The 26,578-nt window shown below is 43.9% G+C and overlaps 1 protein-coding gene across 1 annotated transcript in view; it reads right to left on the bottom strand.

Moving 5' to 3' along the window:
• BRINP3 (BMP/retinoic acid inducible neural specific 3) overlaps window positions 1–26,578 on the bottom strand; it is a 265,788-nt gene that overhangs the window by 65,881 nt on the left and 173,329 nt on the right. The window contains exons 5-6 of the mRNA XM_064148046.1: window positions 19,265–19,370; window positions 14,996–15,232 (exon numbers count right to left, since the gene is read on the bottom strand). Coding sequence (XP_064004116.1) covers window positions 14,996–15,232; window positions 19,265–19,370 — 343 coding nt within the window. The remainder of the gene's footprint in view (window positions 1–14,995; window positions 15,233–19,264; window positions 19,371–26,578) is intronic.

The following is a 26,578-nucleotide window of genomic DNA, read 5'->3' on the forward strand; positions in this document are numbered from 1 at the left end:
TAGAATTATATTAGATCAAGCCTTCTGCTCCTCCTCTTTTTACAATGTCATCACAATGTTTCAGGTGTCTGAGAGCACAAAGCCATGTACAACTTTGCTAAGTTGATTTGCCAGGTGCTGCTCTAGCAGGAGCCACATAATGCTTTTAATTTTGGAGCAGGGGCAATTATACTGATGGGACCTGATTGGCTGTACCTTCATTTTTGGAGCAGGACATGAAGAATTTAGACACTGACTCTCCCAGGAATACTGCACATCCCACCTGTTCGTTCATTCAAACCACAACACCTCCACAGGAGTGGGAGAGGTGGGGAAGGGAGTATTGGTCACAGAAGGAATGACAGCTTGGTGTGTCTGCTCAAGCTATTGATTAAACTTCCTGACAACCTCACAGGGAAGTTAATTACTGGGACTCAAATTAACACCCTTGCAAAGATAATGGAGAAAACAATAATTATATTAAGAACTCAGGGGGACTAAGTTTTCTTGGCCTTGAGCCTGAAGCTGTAAGCAGTGTCTTAAGGAAAGCCACTGCTCTACTGCTCAGGGGCAAATAGTTTGAACCATATTGATTGAAGTCTTTATTCTCAGTGATTAAAAAGCACCTTCAACTGCCAGTGAGTCTGCTCAGACCTTTCACAAGGAGCCTTTCAATTAAGATTTCAAACGAGACTCACTTTGCATCACAATTGGGCTGCTCTGGTCATGGGAGAGACAGGCTGTGTTACCTGGAATGACCTGTGCCATTACACCTTGTCTGTACCACCGACAGAATCACAGAATTTCTTGCACTGGAAAAGACCTTCAAGCTCATCAAGTCCAATCATTAGTCTCACACTGACAAGTCCTTGACTAACCCAAATCCCTCAGCACAACATCTCATCACTAGGAATTGCTATGGTTGGAAAGGACCACCAGGATCATGTATAGCCCATGCTTCTGAATCAATGGAAACAAAGCTTGTTAGGGTGAGGAGTTCAATGTGTTTGCTTTGTAAACTGAAGGAATCCTCCAGAATGCAGTTTCAGTACCAGATTTCTTTTCAAGCTTATGCTACATGCATTGGAATTGAAGAACAGTAATTGGAACAGCAGTAATATGTCAGTGGACTACAGTAAGAGAGAACATCTGCAGATGACAGTGTGGGAGTCTGAATGTACTGTCTGTGATGCCAAATCAAACCTAGTCACCTGTGTCAGAAATAGAGTGGTCTGCAGGAGTACACAGGAGATTGCACCCTATACCATAGAATCATAGAATCAAACAGGTTGGAAGAGACCTCCAAGATCATCCAGTCCAACCTAGCACCCAGCCCTACCCAATCAACTGGACCATGGCACTAAGTGCCTCATGCAGGCTTTTCTAACCAGGCAGCGACTCCAGCACCTCCCTGGGCAGCCCATTCCAATGCCAATCACTCTCTCTGACAACAACTTCCTCCTAACATCCAGCCTAGACCTCCCCTGCCACAACTTGAGACCGTGTCCCCTTGTTCTCTTGCTGATTGCCTGGCAGAAGAGGCCAACTGCTGCCTGGTTACAGCCTCCCTTCAGGTAGTTGTAGCCAGCAATGAGGTCACCCCTGAGCCTCCTCTTCTGCAGGCTAAGCAATCTCAGCCCCTCAGCCTCTCTTCATAGGGCTTGTTTTCCAGGCCTCTCACCAGCTTCATCACACCACCGGTGAGGCTGCACTGTGAATATTGGGGTTAGTTTTCATCCCACCTACAAGAAAGACAGCAAGGTGCTGGAACAAGTCTAGAGAAGGGCAACAAAGTGGTGAAGGGTTTGGAGAAAAAGTCTGGTGAGGAGCAGATGAGGGAATTTGGGTTGTTTAGTCCGGAGAAGAGAAGGCTGAGGGGAGACCTTCTGGCTCTCTACAACTCCCTGAAAGGAGGCTGGAGCCACGTCGGGGTCAGTTTCTTCTCCCAAGGAACAGGTGACAGGATAAGAGGAAATGACCTCACATTGCATCAGGGGAGATATAGGTTGGACATTAGTAGAAACCACTGAAAGGGTTCTCAAACACTGAAACGGGCTGCTCGGGGAGGTGGTTGAATCCCTGTCCTTAGAGGCTTTTAAAAGACACAAAAATGTGATGCTGAGGAGCATGGTTTAGCACCAGCCCTGCTTAATGATCAGAATGAAAGATCTTAAAGGTCTTTTCCATACCAAACAATTCTATTCTTCTATGATCTTGCAATGATATTTAAGATTGTAATCCCAATATAGAGTCTGGATGTCAGTCTGGGCATCTGTCTTCCATTAGAGTTGCAAGAAACTCCTTCTTATCAGAGTGCAGATGCTGCAAACTCTGTTTACACTGCCATTCCCATCTTAAACCTCCAACAGCCTTCTGCCATTTCACTCTCAATAATTTGGAGCAGGTATCCACGAGACATTTGGTACATTAACTATGATTTAAAGTGTCTTGGAATACATTTCCTCTTTTTCTCTCTTTTTTTTTTCCCTTCTTCCTTTTTATTTTTCCTCTTTTTCATTTTTCTCATGTTCTGCAAGGACCACAAAGAACCCTACAAACACCAAGGTATTTTTTTTCACCTAGTGACTGAAAGGCAATCTGAACACTTTGAGAGACCATCGCTGCAGTTTACACAAGAGTTATTGAAGGCATCATTTAGCTCTTAGGGTTGTCATTACTGCTGGTAACAAGGGAGAAGGCTGAAACCCCAGTTGATGTCGACATGCTCTGGTCAATCTGTAGGCTTGGCAGCTCAGATAAAATTACTTTTTTTTACTTGACAACTACACAACTTTGATTTGAAGCTAGCAAGAGGCAATACAAAGGAATCCCATGGTGCCCACTTTGGCTAAAGCAGTGCTTAGAAAGAGTTTGAACCACAGCAAGAGAGAAAATCTGTGATTTATTGTGATGGAAACAAAATTATATTTGATTTTTTCTTCCCCCCTCCCTGACTAAATAGAGGGATTGATAAGGTTAAACATCACAGACTTAATGCAGACTTGCTGTGGTTTTGCTGGAGTCATCCATCAGAAAGAACCTGACACACTGTAATCACAACAATATTTTAAAGTGTTTGTCTGATGGAAGGGAGGAGAAAGAATGAACCACATGAGGGAGACTGGTTGTATTCCCTAATGCACTGTTGGGAGATAGTAATGTGATCCATAATTAAAATTATTCCAGAACTTCAGCTGACAACAGTGCATGAAATCAGGAAAAAAAGCTAGGGCTTATCTGATGATGTAGAATTCCTTCCCCCAGGTTTTCTGTGTCTTTATGCTGCAATTCATATTGGATCTTGACAACTGGGATTTGTCATCAGCTCTTATCAGAAAATGTTCTCTCAAACATCTCAGATTTCTGTCTTCAGCACTGGAGAATCTAGTTGCATTTCTGATAATAATAATAGGATCAGAGGATGTTAGGGGTTGGAAGGGACCCAAGGAGATCATCCAGTCCAAAACCCCTGCCAGAGCGGGGCCACACAATCTAGCACAGACACAGAGGAACACATCCAGACAGGCCTTGATAGGCTCCAGGGAAGGAGACTCCACAACCTCTCTGGGGAGCCTGTGCCAGTGCTCTGCGACCCTTACAGGAAAGAAATTTCCCCTTGTGTTGAGCTGGAACCTCCTGTGCTGCAATATACGCCCATTGCTCCTTGTCCTATCCCTGGCAGCAAGTGAGCAGAGCCTGTCCCCACTCCTCCTGAGCAGTCCCCAGATGTTTATAAACATTTATTAAATCTCTTCTCAGTCTTCTCTTTTCCAGACTAAGCAGCCCCAGGTCCCTCAGCCTCTCCTCATCAGCCATGCCCTCCAGTCCTCTCATCATCCTCGTAGCCCTCCACAAGACCCTCTCCAGCAGATCTCTGTCCCTCTTCAACTGGGGAGCCCAAAACTGAACACAGAATTCAAGATGAGGTCTCACCAGGGCAGAGTAAAGGGGCAGGAGAACCTCCCTTGATCTGCTGGACACACTTCTTTATACACCTCAGGATCCCATTGGCCTTCTTGGCCACAAGGGCACATTGCTGTGCCATGGGTAACTTGTTAGCCTCCAGCACTCCCAGGTCCCTCTCCACAGGGCTGGAATATTTAAATGTAAAGCTTCATTCAATTTCTAGAGCCACTGAGTCTAGTCTGGGTGATTTTCCAAAGTAGGGGGGAGAGAGTAACGCCCAAACCATCACAGCAGGTTGTTGTCTGTCTGGGAGAGAGAGAAGGTAGTGTTGAGCCCCTTTCTGAGCTCCTTTGGTTTGTCTGGGAGAGTTTGGATTCGTATACTATTTCTGATTGTAAATACTTGTAATTGTGTATATATGCTTGTAAATTTGGCTTTGCTGTAAATATAGCTTTATCTGACTTCCAAGCCATCTGAGCTTGCCTGGTATATTTTCTCTCAGGAGAGGAAGTTCCTCAACCCATTACAGAGTTCCAAGCCTGGAATCACACAGGGTTACTTTGCAGAAATATGTAGTGTGACCAACAAATGGTTGGTCAATCTTTTCAGAGCTCATGTGTCACATCACTCAGATGTTGTCCTGATTTGAACTAGATGAAGAACTCATTCCAGTTGGGATTTGAGTGCCAGATCAGTCTCTGCTCAGTGAGGCACTTTCTGAAGTTCAGGATAGGATTGCCCTGAGGTAAAATTTCTAAAGAATATTCTGGTTATTTTGAGGCTGTTTAGGTTCATCTGATAGGGAGCAGTCTCCTACCTATAAAAGTCTGTTCCCTGCTATCTCAGAGAGCAATTTGCTGTGTGTAAATCCCAAGAGAAGCCACAAGAACATTGGAAACATGAGGCAAGCATCTGTCCATTATGAGCTAGAACAAATCTGATCCTTTTGGGGAATTTGACTTCTCAGCTCAGAGAGGAAGTTTCTGAAGTTCAGGATGGGTTTGCACAGCCAGGGACTGCTTCTAGCAAGGAGAAGCTGATGGGCAGAGTTCCTTCCAAGGGAGTTCTGGGCTACAGAAATTCTCTGCCTTAGACTTGCTCCTCTGCACACCAAGGGCACTGCTACAGCTTGTGCCCTGGCTTGGGGGGTGCGAAGGCAGATGTGGCACCTGCAGAGAGGATCAGACAGGACAGGTGATCCTCAACTGCCCAATAAGGGATTGTATTCCATGGATGGCATCTTCAGGAGTAAGCTGAGGAAACACCAAGGTCAACTCTCTTCTTCAATGGCTGGTGTCCTAGGAGGATTCTGTCCCTTCTGCCTTTGATCCTGATCCATGTGTTCCTGAATCCAGAATCCAGTTCCAGAATGCATCTCCTGAACCTGTTTCTCATCTGCTGCTGAGTCTAGTGTGTGACTTCTCCAGCACCTTTCCCCCAGCATCAGTGGTGCCATCACTGGGGGATAGTTTGGACTGGCTGATCTTGGAGGTCTCTTCCAACCTGTTTGATTCTGTGATTCTATGATTGCCATCAGGAGTTGGGCTGGCTCTTGGTTTGTGTTCCTTTGCTCTATTTCCTTGGATTGTTCTTCTTTCCATTCCCAATTGGTTTACTTTCTTTTCCACCCAATCAATCTCTCCCCTTTATAAAGAGAAAGGGTTGTAGGGAGTGTCTGTCACATTTTAGAATTTATCTATGCTTTTAGCCCAACCCTAACCCTTGACAGATGTCTATACAGCATGATCCCAAAATGAAATGTGTGAATTGAAACATCTTCTGTCTCTTAGCATCATCCAAAAGCAAAAATATGATCCAAGTGTGCATTGGTTGTCCAAATCAACATCAAGAATGAGAGAAAACTGATCCTTCATTTTTTCCCTAAGACCTTTTGGGTTTGGTTTAAAGAAGCCAAACTTTCAGATCTAGGGAGTAGATGTTCTTAGTGGAAAGAGCCTTTCTCTTTTCCAAATGGACATTTTGCAGTCTGCTCATACTTCCTGTGGGAAAATATGAACTGAAGGAGAAGGGAGACAGTTCTGGAAGGGCATCATCAAAATGTGATGGCTTTCCAGATTTTGAAGATGGAGATGTAAATTCATGACACTATTAAATGGATAACTCTCTAAATGTCACTGAAGATCATGGAATGCTGGGAATGATCTCTCCTATTACTTTCTGCAGATTTTACAGGAAAGTAGAATCATAGAATCAGGCTTGGAAGGGATCACAAGGATCAGCTAGTTCCAAACTCCCTGCCATGGGCAGGGGCACCCTACCCTGGATCAGGCTGGACACAGCCTCATCCAGCCTGGCCTTAAACACCTCCAGCCATGGGGCCTCAGCCACCTCCCTGGGCAACCCATTCTAGACTTTCACTACTCTCATGTGGATAATTTCCTCCTAAAATCCTGTCTGAACCTTCTCACCTCCAGCTTTGCTCCATTCCCCCCAGTCCTGTCACTCCCTGACAGCCTAAAAAGTCCCTCCCCAGTTTTTTTGTAGGCCCTCTTCAGATCCTGGAAGGCCACAAGAAGGTCACCTGGAAGCCTCCTCTTCTCCAGACTGAACAGCCCCAACTCTTTCAGTCTGTGCTCACAGCAGAGCTGCTGCAGCCCTCTGAGCATCCTCATGGCCCTTCTCTAGACATGCTCCAGAATCTCCACATCCCTCTTGTAATAGGGCCTCCACAACTGGATGCAGTACTCCAGGTGGGGTCTCAGCAGAGCACAGTAGAAGGGGAAAAAAGTAATTATATAAGATATGATTGCTACTGACCACACACCCCCCCAAAAAAAAACAAAAACCAAAAACCAAACAAAATGGGATCCCTGAGCCTCCTCATCTTCACTAGTACCAATATTTAATTCAGTAATAAGCTTACCATCTTTTCTTTTAGAACCTGCTTTCCTCAACCTTTTAAATCCAATCCTTTTATCCAAGAGATTTTGGGACCATCATTAATTTGGTCATTATAAAGAACTGGAAAAGTCTAATTGAGCTGAGGAAGCAGGAGTCTGAAGTCCCAAAGCAATCTGTGCTGATGCAAACAAGAAAACTTCAGTAACTTTCCATGTAGGTCTGTACACTGAGTGGGGATTCAGATCTCATTTTTGGGTGAACCTTTCAAAACTGTGGAGTATTTTTTCTTCCCAGTTTTTAAGTCCATCCATGTAAGAGGTAGCCAATGCTCAACAGCAAGACATCCTGGAGTCTATTAGGGAATTAGGAAATGCATTAGACATGAAATCCAAATCCAGTGAATCCAGGGGTTTAAGAAGAAAACAGCTTGCAACAGCAATTCACCTCGGCTAGGACTTTGCAACAAAGCCATGATGGAGAGGGGATGCACAATGAAAAACACTTTCAGCAAATATTAATGTGCAAGTGATTAGCAATTCCTTTTGCCTCTGCTTATATCACTTGCACTTTCTTTGATGCTGAAATTTACCTTTTGAAATATCTCTGCAAGGCAGATGGAGAAAGTGAGTGAAAAAAAACCTCAAGCTCTACACTCTGAGAAGGTTGTCTTTGAAAGCTGGAGAAGGATACATTTGAGAATAAAAAGTTACAGGCTGACTTTGGGTGTTTGATTATGCCTGTGAAGCCTCATGTTTGCTATCATAAACAGCTTTTGTGTTCATTGGGTCAAGCTTTGCAAGGCCCTCCATGGCTCTGACCTCTTTAAGCTGGTGCTGAACATTTAAGCACATAAGTCCAGCCTAGGAAGTTAATGGACTACAAATTACTAAAATAAGCACATATTTCAGTGCTACACTTGAGTGCTGTGTCCAGTTCTGGGCTCCTCAATTCAAGAGAGACGTTGAGATACTGGAATATGTACAGGGAAGGGCAACAAAGCTGGTGAGGGACCTGGAACACAGCCCTGTGAGGAGAGGCTGAGGGAGCTGGGGGTGTTTGTTTAGCCTACAGAAGAGGAGGCTCAGGGCAGAGCTCATTGCTGTCTACAACTACCTGAAAGGAGGCTGTAGCCAGGTGGGGTTGGTTTCTGCTGCCAGGCAACCAGCAACAGAACAAGGGGACACAGTCTCAAGTTGTGCCAGGGGAGGTCTAGGCTGGATGTGAGGAGGAAGCTGTTGCCAGAGAGAGTGATTGACATTGGAATGGGCTGCCCAGGGAGGTGGTGGAGTCACTGTCCCTGGAGGCGTTGAAGAAAAGCCTGGATAAGGTACTTAGAGCCATGGTCTAGTTGTTTGGCTAGGGCTGGGTGCTAGGTTGGCCTGGATGATCTTGGGAGTCTCTTCCAATCTGAGTGATTCTATGATTCTATGAATCTACACTGAGTCACCTTTAAGCTCAACTGTGGCAGCTACATTTCTGTCCTATCTGTTGTAAGCATGATATTTCCTTCCCCAGTATTAACGCCATGGTCTAGTTGATTGACTAGGGCTGGGTGGTAGATTGAACTGGATGACTTTGGAGGTCTCTTGCAACCTGTCTGATTCTGTTTTGTTTCCACTCAACACTTCAAATAGTAACTTTCCCATTGCAAAGCTCCTTCAAAAATAGCCCTCCTAATATTTGTTGCACATCTCCTCATCCCATGCTTGCCAATGAAACAGTTTCAAGGAAATATTCTAAAAGAGATTGCATTTGCTTCCAGGGGACAAAAAGAGAGAGTCACCTTTAAGCTCAACTGTGACAGCTACATTTCTGTCCAATCTGTTGTAGGAATAGTATTTTCTTGCACAGTATAAGTGCCATTAGTTGATTGGCTGGGCCTGGGTGCTAGGTTGGAGTGGATGATCTTGGAGGTCTCTTCCAACCTGCTTGATTCTATGTTTTATTTCAACTCAATATTTCAAACAGTAACTTTCCCATTGCAAAGCTCCTTCAAAAATAGCCCTCCTAATATTAGTTGCACATCTCCTCCTCCCATGCTTGTCAAGGAAATATTCTAAAAGAGATTTAGTTTGCTTCAAGGGGGGGAAAAAAAGAAAGCATTAAACCAATTCAACTGTTCAGCACTTGGGGAAAAACACAAAGATGCAAAGACAAGGCAGCAAGCTGCCACTCTGTGTGTGTGCTCTGCAAAAATAAATGCTTGGATGGAAGGTTTCAGTTTCATGTTTCCAGGAGGTCTCATAAACACAAGCAATAATGGGGGGAAAAAAAAACCCCCGCACATGAAAATGCACTTTTGCCACCTTCTATTGTTTGAACAGCCCTGTCATCCATGTCCTTATTTATTTTAATAGCCCTTTTTAATTTAGGGAAATGAAATGAAATTGCTACATGGGCTGCTGCAAATTTCTTCTAGATGTCACAGAGCAGATCACTTTAAAAGAAAATTGCTGTCGTTTTAATTGCTGAAATGAAGTGGCCAGATTTCCAGAGGCACTTAGCAGCCAAGCACAACAGGACCATGGTGCAGGCAATAAATGATCGCATTCTGGTCTTTGCTGTCACAATCTAGTCGGTGGGTGGGTTTTTTTTAGGGGTCTCCATGCCCTTGTGTTACAAGTCCTCCTGCTCATCTCTTTTAGAGCAGTGGGACATAATCTCTGTAAAAAGCAGTGTGCCCAGCTGGCCAAGAGAGCCAGTGGCCTCCTGGCCTGGATCAGGAACAGTGTAGCCTGTAGGACAAGGGAGGTTATTTTTCTCTTGTACTCAGCACTGGTCAGGCCACACCTTGAGTGCTGTGTCCAGTTCTGAGCTCCTCAATTCAAGAGAGATCATGAGGTGCTGGAAGGTGTCCAGAGAAGGGTGATGAAGCTGGTGAGGGGCCTGGAGCACAGCCTTGTGAGGAGAGGCTGAGGGAGCTGGAGGTGCTTAGCCTGGAGAAGAGGAGGCTCAGGGGGGACCTCATTGCTACCTACAACTATCTGAAGGGAGGCTGTAGCCAGGTGGGGTTAGTCTGTTCTGACAGGTAAGCAGCAACAGAAGAAGGGGACACAGTCTCAAGCTGTGCTGAGTGAAGTATAGGCTGGCTGTTAGGAGGAAGTTGTTTGCAGAGAGAGTGATTGGCATTGGAATGTGCTGCCCAGGGAGGTGGTGGAGTCACCATCCCTGGAGGTGTTGAAGAAAGGACTGGCTGAGGCACTTAGTGCCATGGTCTGGTTGACTGGATAGGGCTGGGTGCTAGGTTGGACTGGATGATGTTGGAGCTCTCTTCCAACCTGCTTAATTCTATGATTCTACGGAGAGGAGAAGGAGGTAGAATACAGAGCTGGACATGGTCCTGCTCCTAGACCTAGAGGCAGAAGGGATGCAGGAAAACTGGAACTGTTAGAAGAACACCACATTGGCAAGATGGGGAGAGTTGCAGGTGTGTTAGTGTACTTTGTAGTGTTTTAATCCAACTAACACAGGTTGCCTTGAACACTTGCCCATGGCAGGGGGGTTGGAGCTAGATGATCCTTGTGGTCCCTTCCAACCCTGAGTGACTCTATGATTCTACTTCCAAGGACGTTGTGGATGCTCCATCCCTGGAAGTGTTCAAGGCCAGATTGGATGGTGTCTTGAGCCACCTGATCTAGTGGAAGGTGTCCCTGCCTGTGGAAGGTGTCCTTGCCCATGGCAGGTGGTTTGGAACTAGAGGATCTTTAAGGTCCCTTCCAGTTCAAACCATTCCCCAGTTCTATGTTAACTCCATATTCTGGAATCTCAGTGAAACTTAGTGGCTAGTGATTACCCAGATATTAGATCATCTAGTTGTCCTTTTAAGCTGCAGAGCCCTGTGACAGGCTGGCTTGGTGCACATTAAGGAAGAGTAAATGGAACACTGCTTGATTCCATTAGAGGTGTTGTTTCTAGGCCATGTGTAAGATGATAACAACTCAGCTTCTTGGGACTGATGTTCTCAGAGGTAATTTTGCTTACACATTAGTTCAGCCAAAGACCTCAAGAAACTAATGAAATTTGTTAATAAAGGCTGAACAGCTTTAGTATGGATTTTTGATAAGGAAACATCTGCTCATTTGCAAGGGTAGTAGCAGAGTCTGGAGGCCACAAGATATGATGAAGAATAAGCAGATGGTTTGGAGTAAATAACTTAAAGTAGCTCTTGTAATTTCTTTGAGAACTTGGTACATACCCTGATATTAAGAGGTTATATGAAGCTCATTGAGTTAATAGTGATCAAGTATGTATTGCTGGAGGGCAGCTAGGGAGTTGAAGAAGGCAGCCAAATTTACTGAGATAAATAACACACAGCTCTGTGCCCTCCAAAATGAGATTCAAGTCACTTAAAAGTGCCAGAACAGCCTGAGCAGAATGGAATCTGTGGACAAGGATGAATGACACACTCTAAACTGGAATGTGTTTGGGTTTGGGATCTATAACCACAGTTGCTCAAAAGACAGTTGTTACTGCTGACCAACCAGAACTGCAGACCTCCTCCTGGGTGAAAATCAGGACCTTCTTCTAAGAAGGAGTAACTAAATGGTTGAGGTGGGAAAGAACCTCTAATGCAAACCATTGCTCAAGCAGGACCATCTACATCCAGTTGCTTAGGACCATGGCCAGTCAATTTTTTGATATCTCCAAGGAGGAAGATTCCACAACCTCCTTAGGGCAACCTGTGCCAGTGCTCAGTCACCCTCACAGTAAAGAGGCCTTTCCTGATGTTCAGAGAGAATCTCCTGTGTTTCACCTTGTGCTCATTGCCTCCAGTTCTATCACTGGGCACCACTGAAAAGAGCCTGGCTCCATCTTCTTCACACTCTGCCTTCAGGTGTTTATTTACATTGGTAAGAACCTCTTGAGCCTTCTTTTCTCCAAGCTGAACAGTCCCAGCTCTGACTTTTCCTTATCACTTCATCATCTACAGGGACTCTCTCCAGTATGAGAGAGTCTACTCTTTTACTGAGGAGCCCAGATAGGGACACAATACTCCAAGTGCAGATGAGGAGAGGAGATGGATCCTCTCACTCACTGACGGCAATCCTCCTAAGGCAGCCCATCAAATTTTGCTGCCAGCAACAGAAAAAGGGGACACAGTCCCAAGTTGTGCCGGGGGAAGTCTAGGCTGGATGTGAGGAGGAAGTTGTTGCCAGAGAGAGTGATTGGCATTGGAATGGGCTGCCCAGGGAGGTGGTGGAGTCACCATCCCTGGAGGTGTTGAAGCAAAACCTGGCTGAGGCACTTAGTGCCATGGTCTGGTTGCTTGGCCAGGGCTGGGTGCTAGGTTGGACTGGCTGAGCTTGGAGGTCTCTTCCAACCTGTTTTTTTACCTATGTTACTCTTTAAAAAACTTTTTTTTACATTTTATACTTCTTATTTTTTATTACACTTTTAATACATTCTTTCAAATTTTTTAACCTTTTTTCCCTTTTATTGTTTTTTATTTTACTTATTTTTAACTTTTTTATACTTTTTTCAGTTTTTTACATTTTTTGCTGTTTTTGAAAACTTATTTTACATTTTTAACATATTTTTAACTTTTATTACAATTTTTACATTTTTTACTTATTTCATTTTTTACATTTTTGAAACTTTTTTAACATTCTTTACTTTTTTTGGGTTTTTTTCACTTTTTATATTTTTTACTTTTTTAAAACTTTGGTTTTACATTTTGAACTTTTTCAAACTTGTTTTACAATTTTTACATTTTTTACCTTTACTTTTTAAAAGATTTTTTTACAGTTTTAACATATTTTAAATTTTTCTAATTTTTTACATTTTTTACTTTAAAAACCAACTTTGTTTTTACATTTTTAGCTTCTTTTTGACAATTTTTACTTTCTTTTTTCGTTTTTAATATTTTTTACTTTTATAAAACTTTGTTTTTACATTTTTTCTTTTTTATTTTTTACCATTTTAAAAAAAATTTTTACATTTTTAACTTCTTTTTAACTTCAACAATTTCTACATTTTATATTTCTTTACATTTTTTACTCTTTAAAAACTTTTTCTACATTTTTTATTTCTTTTAAACTTTTTTACATTTCTTACATTTTTTACTTTTTTCCAATTTTTTACATTTTTACTCTTTTTAGAACTTTTTTATATTTTTAACCTATTTTGTAATTCTTTTTACATATTATACTTTTTTCATTTTTTACATTTTTAACTTATTAACTTTTTTCACACTTTTCACTGTTTTCATTTTTACATTTTTTCCTTTCTAAAAATTTTTATTTCGATTTTTAACTTTTTTTACATTTTTTACATTTTTCACTGTTTTCATTTTTACATTTTTTCCTTTTTAATAATTTTTATTTCAATTTTTAACTTTTTTTACATTTTTTACATTTTTCACTTTTTTCATTTTTACATTTTTTCCTTTTTAATAATTTTTATTTTGATTTTTAACTTTTTTTACATTTTTTACATTTTTCACTTTTTTCATTTTTACATTTTTTCCTTTTTAATAATTTTTATTTCGATTTTTAACTTTTTTTACATTTTTTACATTTTTCACTTTTTTCATTTTTACATTTTTTCCTTTTTAATATTTTTTATTTCGATTTTAAACTTTTTTTTACATTTTTTACATTTTTCACTTTTTTCATTTTTACATTTTTTCCTTTTTAAAAGTTTTTATTTCGATTTTTAACTTTTTTTACATTTTTTACATTTTTTACTTTTTTCATTTTTACATTTTTTCCTTTTTAAAAATTTTTATTTCGAGTTTTAACTTTTTTTACATTTTTTACATTTTTCAGTTTTTTCATTTTTACATTTTTTACTTTTTAAAACTTTTATTTTTCATTTTTTATCTTTTTAACTTTTTAAAAACATTTTAAAATATTTTTTTTAAACATAATGGTTTGGTGTTTTTTTTCCCCACTTTTAAAAATATATTATTTATTATTCACAGTGATTTGCCCCAGGTCTGCTGAGCTCTCCTTAGTTTTCTGACCATCTGGCTTGACAGCTGTTACTGATATCACTGCAAAAATGAGTTGTGGAACAGTTGTTCAGAAGCTGATTTTACCTGCAGTTCCCATTCTCCATGGAACTGGAACTTCTGATGATGAGGAAAGGTGAAATGATGAATGAAACAAACCTCCATGCTTTAAGAAAAACTAACATGGCACAAATGTGTTGTAAAGACACTCTGCTTAAGTTCAGTTTGAAGAGAAATCATATAAAGAAGTAAGTTACCAACTGTGATGGGATGAAGGATTAACTACTTGGTGAATCCAAGGCTGGCTGCACTTCATGGTGTTATTGAAGAGACAGGATAAAGATGAAGGAGAAACTCTGACCCATCACTGCAAACAGGATGTGAAATGAAGCAGCTGTTTCAGCTACATTACAGAAGTTCAGAGTATCAAGTAAAGTCTATAACTTGACTTTGTTCCTCTTTTGTTTTATTTCTTACCTCCTCCAGTACACTTCTTGCTCTAACAGGAATCAGTTCCTCACAGCACTGGCCTCCACAAAGTAGATGAATACACAGACACAGCTGTCTAAATACTAATTGAATTGGTGCCTGCTGACACTCGTGAGGTGAAGACAACACTTACTAGCACAAAGCTATACTAATTAAGACTCTGATTCAGGAGCACCCAGTTCTGGAGCCCCTATTAGAAGAGGGATGTGGAGATGCTGGAGTGTGTCCAGAGAAGGGTCACAAGGATGCTCTAGAGGGCTGGAGCAGCTCTCTTGTGACAACAGACTGAAAGAGTTGGGACTGTGCAGTCTGCAGAAGAGGAGGCTCCCAGGTGACCTTCCAGGATCTGAAGGGGGTCTACAAAAAAGCTGAGGATAGACTTTCTAGGCTATGAGGGAGTGACAGGACTGGGGGGAATGGAGCAAAGCTGGAGGTGGGTAAGTTCAAACTGGATGTGAGGAGGAAGTTGTTGAGCATGAGAGTGGTGAGAGGCTGGAATGGGTTGCCCAGGGAGGTGGTTGAGGCCCCATGGCTGGAGGTGTTTACAGCCAGGCTGCATGAGGCTATGTCCAGCCTGATGTAGGGTAGGGTGTCCCTGAGCATGGCAGGGGAGTTGCAGCTAGATGGATCCTTGTGGTCCCTTCCAACCCTGACTGATTCTGTGATTCTATAATTTCAAGTAAATGCATCTTCAGATGTGTGAACTTCAACGTTCACAAAGTTCCAGAGCCTTCAAATGGAGTCTGTTGAACAAACACTTTCTGTGAGACACAGCCAAACAGACATAAGTGTTACAAACCCACTCACCTGATTCTTCAAATTCACTGTTGTACACGTTCCAAGTCTCACTTATGCGGAGCAGGTTTTCTTCCATGGCTTGAATGTCCATGTAGGGACAGTTGCACTCTGGGAACTTCGGACCACACTGACACCAGCAGTCATTGTCCTTGCAGATGAACTCCCCCTCTGAATTGCAGGCAATGTAGCTCAGAGCTGCCTGGACAAAGTGTTCTTGGAGGTACTCAGGCAGAATGACCTGAAGACCTGAAAGGACCCAAGATGATGCTATTAAATGCAAAAGGAACTCTCAAACCAAGTCTTTTCCACAACCTTCCTAACAAAGAGACAAACAAAACAATGCAAAAGGATGCTACATGGATTTTTTTTTTAGGACAACTGACACATCTGTCTAGCATTTGCACTATGTCATGCATGTCCTTTCCTAAAAATTAGTTTCAGAGGTGTTCTTCACATTTCCCTTTCAGCATGGAACATCCATTCCGCTACCCTGTGCTCTACAGATTGGCTTAAAAATTAGTTTCAGAGGTGCTCTTCACATTTCCTTTTCAGCATGGAACATCCTTTCCACTACCTTGTGCTCCACAGATTGGCTTAAAAATTAATTTCAGAGGTGCTTCTCACATTTCTCTTTCAATATGGAACATCCATTCCACTAACTTGTGCTCCTCAGATGAAGCATTTATTGGTGTCATGTAGAAAGGATTCCATTAACTTCTATTTGTAAAGGACTGATGAAGCAATAGCCTCAATAAGAGCTCTGCAGTAGGGAAATATGCAGCTGAATTCTGATGTTGGTGCTAGCAGGTAATGTAAATTTTGACAGAGCTGATGAAGGGAAAGCAGCCCTGAAAGACACAGCAAAGAGACAGAATGATCAGGAAAAGAGGTGTGAAGCTAAATGTTGTCACTGTATTGGACTTGGTTGTCACATTGCCTTTGACACAAGACATATCTTACCTAAATAATCCTGGATATGTCTTTGTGGCTTGATAGAGACAAACTAAAAAGCATGGAGAAAACTAGATTGGAAGAAATTTGTGAAAGGTAGGTGCAGATTGGACGTGAGGAGAAAGTTTGTGAGCATGAGAGTGGTGAGAGGCTGGAATTGGTTTCCCAGGGAGGTGGTTGAGACCCCATGGGTAGAGGTGTTTAAGGCCAGACTGGATGAGGCTGTGTCCAGCCTGATGTAGGGTAGGGTGTCTCTGGGCATGGCAGGGGGATGGGACTAGCTGATCCTTGTGGTCCCTTCCAACCCTGACTGATTCTATGATTTAATTTCTTGTAATATTGGTGTTCATTTGTCAAATGACAGCCACTTGTGATGGGTAGGCCTATAAAAACCCTGAGAAATAAAATTAAGTCTTAAAGCTATTAAATATTTAGCCTGGATAGAGGGTGCAAAGTCTAGCTCTTGTGGTCTCTTGAACAGCACCTGCTGTGTCACAACATTCCTTTCACAGGATCACAGGATATTAGGGATTGGAAGGGACCCAAGGAGATAGAGTCCAACTCCCCTGCCAGAGCAGGACCACACAATCTAGCACAGATTACAGAGGAACACATCCAGACAGGCCTTGAATGTTTGCAGAGAAGGAGACTCCACAACCTCTCTGTGAAGCCTGTTCCAGTGCTCTGGGACCCTTACAGGAAAGAAGTTCCCCCTTTGCAAAACGTTTTCACACTTTGCCCAGCCATGACATAGAATCAACCAAGTTGGAAGAGACCTCCAAGATCATCCAAGCCAACATAGCACCCAGCCCTGGCCAGTCAACCAGACCATGGCACTAAGTGCCTCAGCCAGGCTTTTCTTGAAGACCCCCAGGGATGGTGCCTCCACCACCTCCATGGGCAGCCCATTCCAATGGGAAATCACTCTCTCTGTGAAGAACTTCCCCCTAACATCCAGCCTATACTTCCCCCAGCACAACTTGAGACTGTGTCCCCTTGTTCTACTGCTGGTTGCCTGGGAGAAGAGACCATCCCCTACCTGGCTACAATGTCCCTTCAGGTAGTTGTAGACAGCAACGAGGTCACCCCTGAGACCTCACCAAAGTTTGGCCCATCTATGTATCACAGCCACAGAGCAAGGGAATGGAAAATCCATGACCCACCTGAGGAAGAATTTAAACTTAACTCTCTTGACATTGTTGACCATATTTTACCTGATCCCAGTACTGGGAAGGATTTTACACAGCAGCATTTGAAGTGACTAGCTGTCAATCATTGTAGCTCCGATACTAATCAACAGATCAAAAAGCTGCTGCAAAGGATATTAATTTATTACTTGTTGTGATTTTATGTGGCAAAAATAATCTCTCTGGAGTCAGTGGAGTTTATTTGTGGGTCAAGTGATTTTTCAGTATGTGGAGAGGCTGAGGGAGCTGGGGGTGTGCAGCCTGCAGAAGAGGAGGCTCAGGGCAGACCTCATTGCTGTCTACAATTACCTGAAGGGAGGCTGTAGCCAGGTGGGGTTGGTCTCTTCTGCCAGGCAGGCAGCAACAGAACAAGGGGACACAGTCTCAAGTTGTGCCAGGGGAGGTCTAGGCTGGATGTTAGAAGGAAGTTGTTGGAAGAGAGAGTGATTGGCATTGGAATGGGCTGCCCTGGGAGGTGGTGGAGTTGCTGTCCCCGGATGAGGCGCTTAGTGCTGTGGTCTGGTTGATTGGACAGGACTCAGCAACAGGTTGGACTGGCCGATCATGGAGGTCTCTTCCAACCTACTTGATTCTCCCTTCAGGTAGTTGCAGACAGCAATGAGGTCAGCCCTGAGCCTCCTCTTCTCCAGCCTAAACACCCCCAGCTCCCTCAGCTTCTCCTCACAAGGCTGTGCTCCAGGCCCCTCACCAGCTTCATCACCCTTCTCAGGACACATTCCAGTATCTCAACATCTCTCTTTAATTGAAGAGCCCAGAACTGGATACAGCACTCAAGGTATGGCCTGAGCAGTGTTGAGTACAGGGGCAGAATAACCCCCCCCTTGTCCTACTGGCCACACTGTTGCTGATCCAGATATACTGGGGACATTGAAAGGAAAGGATAAAAAAAAGCACATGGATGTTTTAAACAGGAAGATAATCTTTCCTTAGCAGCCATTCTTAATAATCAACAACAACTGCAGACTGCATGACCAACTGATTTATGAAATAGCTGCATTGCTACCCGCAACTGCAAATTAAGAGCTGTATTCTTCCTTCATTGTGTATACACAGAGGCATGCAGAAGTACATAAATTACAGCAAATTCAGTCTGTTTTCATGGTAATAAAGATAAGTTGTTCATGCTACACTTGTGTAACTAAAAAGAAGCAATTACTAATGGCCTAACACGCTGGAGAATGACTTCAAAATGTTTAGGTACCTAATATACAGGTTGGGAGATGCATTTACTATTCTTCCTTCTCTTTTTCCTTTCCCTTTTCCTTTCCATTTTGGTTTTCCCTCGTCCTCTTTCTCCTCCTCCACCTCCTCCTCCTTTTTCTCTCTCTCCTATTCCTCCTTCTCCTCCCTCTCCCTCTCCTCATCCTCCATTTCCTTCTCCTTGTCCTCCTCCTGCTCCTCCTTCTCTTTTTTCTCTCTCTCCTCCTCCTGCTCCTCCTTCTCCTCCATTTCCTTCTTTTTCTCTCTCTCCTCCTCCTCCTTCTCTTCCTCCTCCAACTCCTCCTCCTCTTCCTTCTCCCTCTCCTTTCCCCTTCCTCTTCCCTTTCCCCTCCTTCCGCTTCCCCTTGTCTTTTTTCTTTCTCTTTTTACTTCTCCCTGTTTTTTCCCTTTTATACAACTATTACTCTTTTCAAACCATTAAGTTCCTTAAACTTCCACATTTTCTTAGAAGCCCCAAAAGGAGACTTTAGACTCTGTCATTTAGAGTCTTTGGAAACCTCTGTGCAGCTCCTGCAGTGACTCCATCCATTGCATCAGGACGAGGAACAAGCCACTGCCCAGTATGCCCAAGACAAGCTGAGCACACAAAATGTCACTCCCTATGGGGTGGAATCTGTGGGAATTTGGGCTTAAAAGGTGTGCAAGCAGTTGCAAAAAAGGGCTGTAAAACCGAAAAGAACAGCATTATTCAAATGATTTTCTGGTGTGTACAGAAATTGTTTCCATTTCAGAGGCAAAATGATTTGCTGCCATTTCCTCTGCTTTGTCTAGGACACACTTGCTGAGCACACACTGAAATTAGGGAAACGACCTTTTAGGAGGAAGGAGAAAGAAAAACAAATAGTGTGATAAATGCCATCCTGTTGCAAAACAAGTGAATGAAATTGCACCTACATACCTTGCAACTGAATCTTATTTTCAGGACTCTGAACCAGAACAGAGCTGACAGAATCTAGGTTGTCATAGTTACTGCAGCCGAGAGGACCAGTCCGCGTCTCTGTTACCTGATGGTGAAGGAATGCAAAGACATTTGCTGTGTTATTCAGAACAGAGCAAGGAGTTTAGATGTTTAGTTTCTCTTAAATTCAGCTGGTAGTACACTTCAGGCTTAAGTAAGGAGAAATGGCTCACTTTAATCACAAAAAAACACAACTGCAAATGTTTTACCAGTACCACAAGCCCCAGGGAGTGCTATTTCTATGGCAGAGAATCCTTACAAATGCTCTGGCTGACCAACAGTCTACAGACAAATTATTTCATCATAACTATGGAAGTTAGAATGAGTTTAATAAGATCAGTGCTGGGCCCAGGGCTTTTCAGTACCTTTATTGATGATCTGGACCAGGAGATTGAGTCCATTCTCAGTAAGCTTGCAGGTGACACCAAGCTAAAAGCAGGTGTGGATCTGTTGGAGGGTAGGAGAGCCCTGCAGAAGGTCCTTGCCAGGCTGGATGGGCAGAGGACAATGGGATGAGATTTAACAAGGCCAAGTGCAGGGTTCTACACTTTGGCCACAACAACCCCAAGCAGCACCACAGGCTGGAAAGCAGCCAGGCAGAAAGGGACCTGGGGGTACTGGTAGATAGTAGTGGAAGATGAGGCAGCAGTGTGCCCATGTGGTCAAGAGAGCAAATGGTATCCTAGCCTGGTTCAGGAAGAGTGTGGCCAGTAGGACAAGGGAGGATATTCCTCCCCTGTACTCAACATTCATCAGGCCACACCTTGATTGCTGTGTCCAGTTGTGGGCTCCTCAATTCAAGAGAGATGTTGCAACAGTGTAAAGCATCCAGAGAAGGGCAATGAAGCTGGTGAGGGGCCTGGAGCACAGCCCTGTGAGGAGAGGCTGAGGGAGCTGGGGGTGTTTAGCCTGGAGGAAAGGAGGATATGGTCTAGTTGACTGGATAGGTTTGGGTGATAGGTTGAACTGGATGATCTTGGAGTTCTCTTCCAACCTGGTTGGGTCCATAATTCTATGATAACAAAAGATAAACCAAGCAGAAGACAGGGAAGGCAGAATATGCTAAGAACTGATTGTGTATGAGCAAACAGCATCACAGCCACACGCTTGTTTTGTAGGAGCTAGACCTGCAGTCCACACCAACCACTAACTTGCAAAGCAAAATGCTGCAAAATGAAGTCATTTAACAACCAACCCTGCTAAGAATCAGCAGCAAAGTACATGTGAAGCCATCTGATGCAGGCCAAGCAGCCTGTTCTCAAGTGCCTTATCACAGAGCAGGTTTCCCTGGGCAGCAGAGTTTTCAGTTCCCAGAAATAAATTCTAACATTGGACATTAATGAGACAAATGCCTACAGTTTTCAGCCAGTTAAATCTCATAACCATGGTGATAACGACCTGATTACAAGTGCACTGAGAACATACCTCCTAGCACTTAAGCAGGGCTGAATTCTTGTGATAGCTGTGGGTAGCATTACCCTGGGAAACAGCAGGCTGCTTTTTTTTTTTTGGCCTGTCCAGGATAATTAAGCCTATGGAAGACTTCCCTAATAAAAGGGAAATATCTTTCTGCTGAGGTTTTGTTCCTGCTGCAGCTTTTTTAAATGCACATAACTAATATTCTTAACCACATGCCCGTGCAGAGGTGGTGTGTTCTTGTGTAAAGAACTAGACACATCAATGAGATCACCTCTCAGTCTCCTCTTCTCCAGGCTAAAGAGACACAAATCCTCACCAGGGCAATATCATAGAATCAACCAGGTTGGAAGAGACCTCCAAGATCAGCCAGTCCAACCTAGCACCCTGCCCTATCCAATCAACTAGAACCATCCTCTTCAGCCAGACCCCGAAGATTTGTTTGGTTTCTAAGCTAGATAACTAACCCAACACAAAGCAGGAGGAGACAATGTTAGTCACTTCAAAATAGGCAGCTGCATTCCTACTCCTACAAACCTCTTTAATATTTTAAACATTGAAATAAGGATTTAGAGCAAACTCATTAATATTAACCCAGACAACAAGCAACCAAACAAGGGGGGACAGTCTCAAGTTGTGCTGGGGCAGGTCTAGGCTGGATGTTAGGAAGAAGTTCTTCACAGAGAGTGATTGGCATTGGAATGGGTTGTCCAGGGAGGTGGTGGAGTCACCGTCCCTAGAGGTGTTGAAGAAACGACTGGATGAGGCACTTAGTGCCATGGTCTGGTTGACTGGGTAGGGCTAGGTGATAGATTGGACTGGCTGATGTTGGAGGTTGATTCCAACCTGCTTGATTCTATGATTCTCCTATCAGCCTCACCTTTAGGACTTGTCTTGCATCCCATGTTTCCCCATGCACTCATCACTGCACATTCTGCAGCCAGTGTTCATTTGACCTTAAAAAACTTGATCAAATGAATAGGAACTAAATGTACTTTCTTTTTAGAAGTGGATCTCCTGCCAACTTCCTTTCTTTTTTCCCCCAGGCTCAACAGCTTTTCACAAAAGCACCTTTCTTTCAGCACTTGCCTTTACTACACAATAGCTGCTGCTCTACTTGTGTCATTGAGCATATTAAAGGACTCCCACTAATTAGTGTGTAATTAAAATGAATCAAATCTTCTGAATGCTCCAAGCACTGACTCTTTCCATACTACCAGCTAGATGAACATTTCTGAAGGAGGTACAGACCAAGCAACAGCACCCACAATATCAGGGGCTGGATGAATGCTTCCAATTGTATTTTGTTTTAATTACCAGCACTCTAAACCAATGTCTCCCAGGCATGGAACATTTTCAACACATTTTCTAGCAGCAATACTGCTAGTAGAGGACTGACTTAATTTGAAGAGACCTGAAGGGATGTTGTAGCCAGGTGGGGTTGGTACCTTCTGCCAGACAACCAGAAATAGAAAAAGGGGACAGAGTCTCAAGTTGTGCTGGGGGAGGTCTAGGCTGGATGTTAGGAGGAAGTTGCTGGCACAGAGAGTGACTGGCATTGGAATGGGCTGCCCAGGGAGGTCACCATCCCTGGAGGTGCTTAAGAGAAGACTGGATGGGGCACTTGATGATATGGTCTAGTTTTTTGGCTAGGGCTGGGTGCTAAATTGGACTGGGTGATCTTGGAATTGTCTTCCAACTTGGTTGATTCTATGACTAACTTCAGACACCTAGAATCACTTCCACGTTATTTCTCTCTCACCTTCTGTTGCAATATGGAACAGAAACACTAAAATTGATTGTTCTGCATGTGAAATAACTTTTTAGAATTCAAATAATTTTGTTAATAGTGGAAGAAAGTGTTTGCTAGCCACAAATCTTCCTTCAGGAACGAGGTGTAGGTCACCACCTGTTAGCCAGAGATACCACACAGACTCTACATGATTCAATGCGAGTCCCACCAGAGACCTTTATTGTTCCTTCTGATTCCATTTATATAGTCTTGAGCATAGAACAAACATCTACACATCAGCATAATCTAGACAATCACAACCCAGTCTTTTACATACACCACACTGTGTTTTTCTCATTAACCAGGTGTCCACTATCTCTTCTCCAGCATGGAAGGCATCTTGAAGCCACGGGAGGAAAGGTCAAATGCTCACAGACTGGCTATTATTATTCCTTATCACATTGCATTCCCACAAAAGTTCTTTCAAGTTTTTGGACAAGAAGATGACTTTCAGTTTCATTGAATGCAGCAATGAAGTTTCCAAAGACATCACTCTAATGGACAGTGTGTCCAGCAGATTGAGGAAGGTTCTCCTTCCCCTCTACTCTGCCCTGCTGAGACCTCATCTTGAATACTGTGTTCAGTTTTGGGCTCCCCAGTTTAAGAGGGACAGGGATCTGCTGGAGAGGGTCCAGCAGAGGGCTGTGAGGATGATGAGGGGACTGGAGGGCATGGCTGATGAGAGGCTGAGGGACGTGGGGCTTTTTAGTCTGGAGTAGAGAAGACTGAGAGGGGATTTGATAAACATTTATAAACACCTGAGTGCTGGTCAGGAGTGGGACAGGCTCTGCTCACTGGCTGCCAGGGATAGGACAAGGAGCAATGGGTACAAGTTCCAGCACAAGAGGTTCTGCCTCAACACAAGGGGGAACCTCTTTACTGTAAGGGTCCCAGAGCACTGGAACAGGCTGCCCAGAGAGGTTGTGGAGTCTCCTTCTCTGGAGACTTTCAAGGTGTGTCTGGATGCATTCCTCTGTGATTTATTGTCCTGCTCTGGCAGGGGGGTTGGACTTGATGATCTCCTTGGGTGTCCCTTCCAACCCTTAACATTCTGTGATCCTGTGGTCCTGTAATTCCCCCACTCACTCTGCTTTGTTTCTACACCCTGAGGAATTTACTGTGCACCAAAATTCTGCATTTCAAGAAAAATGGAATGCAAATGTATTGTCCCCACAGAAAGCATTAAATGCCAAGGAAATCAGAGTGTTCTGGGAACTGGAAATAAACTCAAAACATCTGAGTTTATTTCGTCCCTGGAGGTGTTTAAGGCCAGGCTGGATGAGGCTGTGGGCAGCCTGATGTAGGGTAGGGTGTCCCTGGGCATGGCAAGGTGGTTGGAACTAGCTGATCCTTGTGATCCCTTCCAACCCTGACTGATCCTGTGATTCAATGAATACAGGATGACATCTTCAGGAGAAAGCTGAAGGATCACCAGAGATAAGCCGCCTCTTCAACAGTCAATGTCCCAGGAAGACTCTGTCCCTTCTTTCTTTAACCTTCATTCATGTATTTCTGAATTCACTTCCAGAATGCAGCTCCTGGATCTGTTTCTCATCTCCTGCTGAGTCCAGTCTGGGACTTCCCTGGTGTCTGCCCCCAGCATGAGTGATGCCAATGGTGCTGTCGCTGCCATCAGGGGTTGGGTTCCATATTGGTTTGTGTTTCTTTGTCTCTATTCCATTGCTTTGTTCTTTTCATCCCAGTTGTCTTTCCCAGCATGTCAGACTCTTCCCTTTGGGAAAGCAGAGGTATTAATGGAGAGCCTCCAGCACTCACCCAATGGCTGGCCCAGCCCTGACCCTTGACAAAAGCCAAGACAGTCAGGAAGGTCTCAGCTCTGAACTAGCAGGAAAGACAGAGGTTGAACTAACTTCTAAAGATAGTGATCAGCTAGGGAAAGGAAATTGATTACTTTTTATAGTGTAATGTTACTGCAGACTCTGCAACACTCCTAGGGCTATGGAAATTGGAAGTGAGGATTTACTCCAAGCTGAAGTCACTGGCAGCTTTGACAGTTCTGGCATCAGAACCACAATTTGCCCTTTTCAAGGACGTTTTTAATCCACTGCATGTCAGATGCTGTGTCTCCATGCATCCTTATGTAAAACAACAGAAAAGATGTCCCTCCTCATGACAGAGGGGTTGGAAATAGATGATCTTTAAGGGCTCCTTCTAATCCAAACCGTTCTGTGATACCAAATGAGGTTCTTGGAGAAGCTGTCACAGGGCAGCAGCACCAGAGCTTTTATTGCCTGCACTTTCAGAAACCAAGGCTGTGTCAATCTGTGACCATGTTTACAAGCCTATTCGTGCCCAAACATGTTGTCCCCCCGAAAGGTGTTGTCCTGCCCAAATCAGGGGAAAACAAATTAAGGGGGACAAAGGAGCACAATAAGCCTGGTACCTTCAAATCTGGCCTGCCTGCTTGCAAGGTTGAAGTAAACACCTTATGTAAGCTCACATGCCTAGGGTGGGGATCCACCTGAGCCCCCTCCATATTTGGGGGTACTGGACCTGTGGATTTCACCTTATTTGGTATGTTTTGGTCTGCTGCCAGACCCTTATTGGACAGAATTGTGGACAAGAACCATCAATCTCAGGCACACACCTCATCAAAAGGGCAATTCAGCATTCCTGCCACCCTCCTCCACCCGCCGCTCCTAGCCGCTTTGCCGCTTTTGGGGCCACTGCCGCTGCATGATTCCGACCCACAGCACTTTGCACCAGCCCAGGATAAATCGACCAAAGCACTCCTGGCCAGCTGCCGCTCCAGCCCGCTGCTCCCAGCTCCGTCGTGCCTGTGCAGCCTTCAGACAGCATGCCCCAATAATCCCTGAACTGAACTCTTCAGAGCCACGAGAGTCAACAACATGGCTTTTGCTACACGTATTTGGGATCACTGAGACTGTGACTCCAGCCAGCGAGTATCACAGAATCAACCAGGTTGGAAGAGACCTCCAAGCTCATCCAGTCCAACCTAGCACCCTGCCCTATCCAGTCAACCAGACCATGGCACTAAGTGCCTCATCCAGTCTTTTCTTGAACACCTCCAGGGACGATGCCTTCACCACCTCCCTGGGCAGCCCATTCCAATGCAAATCACTCTCTCTGTGAAGAACTTCCTCCTAACATCCAGCCTATATCTACCCTGGCACAACTTGAGACTGTGTCCCCTTGTTCTATTGCTGGTTGCCTGGGAGAAGAGGCCAACCCCACCTGGCTACAATGTCCCTTCAGGTAGTTGTAGACAGTAATAAGATCACCCCTGAGCCTCCTCTTCTCCAGGCTAAACAGGCCCAGTTCCCTCAGCCTCTCCTCATAGGGTTTGTGTTCCAGGCCCCTCACCAGCTTTGTTGCCCTTCTCTGGACACATTCCAGCACCTCAACATCTCTCTTGAATTGAGGAGCCCAGAACTGGACACAGCACTCAAGGTGTGGCCTGACCAGTGCTAAGTACTGGGGAAGAAGAACCTCCCTTGTCCTACTGGCCACACTGTTCCTGATCCACGCCAGGATGCCATTGGCTCTCTTGGCCACCTGGGCACACTTCTGGCTCACCTTCAGCCTCCTATCTATCAGTACCCCCAGGTCCCTTTCCTCCTGGCTGCTCTCCAGCCACTCTGTAGTGCTGCTTGGGGTTGTTGTTGCCAAAGTGCAGAACCCTGCATTTGGCCTTGTTCAATCTCATCCCATTGGCCTCTGCCCACCCATCCAGCCTGAACAATCTCGATTTAAGCAGCATAGACTTTCAGTGACTTTACCTGTGGCACTTTTATGCCACACGACTCTCTATCCAAAACCTTTCCAAACCTCTACTGAATTCCTGACTTCTGCTGTAAATAGACATTCTGTAAAATAATCTCACAACCACATACAAAGGACTTGTGTAGGTTAGCTGCATATAAGTTTAGGGAGGGGGAGGGAAATTCCTTGTGTATATAACATTAAATTATTTTAAACCCTTTTAAATGCAGCCTCAAATTTAGTCCCCCAAAACCCAAACAAAACCCCTTCACAACACAGTCTCACAGAGAGAATAAGGACAG

This window comes from Pogoniulus pusillus, chromosome 8, assembly GCF_015220805.1.
Source record: "Pogoniulus pusillus isolate bPogPus1 chromosome 8, bPogPus1.pri, whole genome shotgun sequence".
In the NCBI taxonomy this organism is placed as follows: domain Eukaryota; kingdom Metazoa; phylum Chordata; class Aves; order Piciformes; family Lybiidae; genus Pogoniulus; species Pogoniulus pusillus.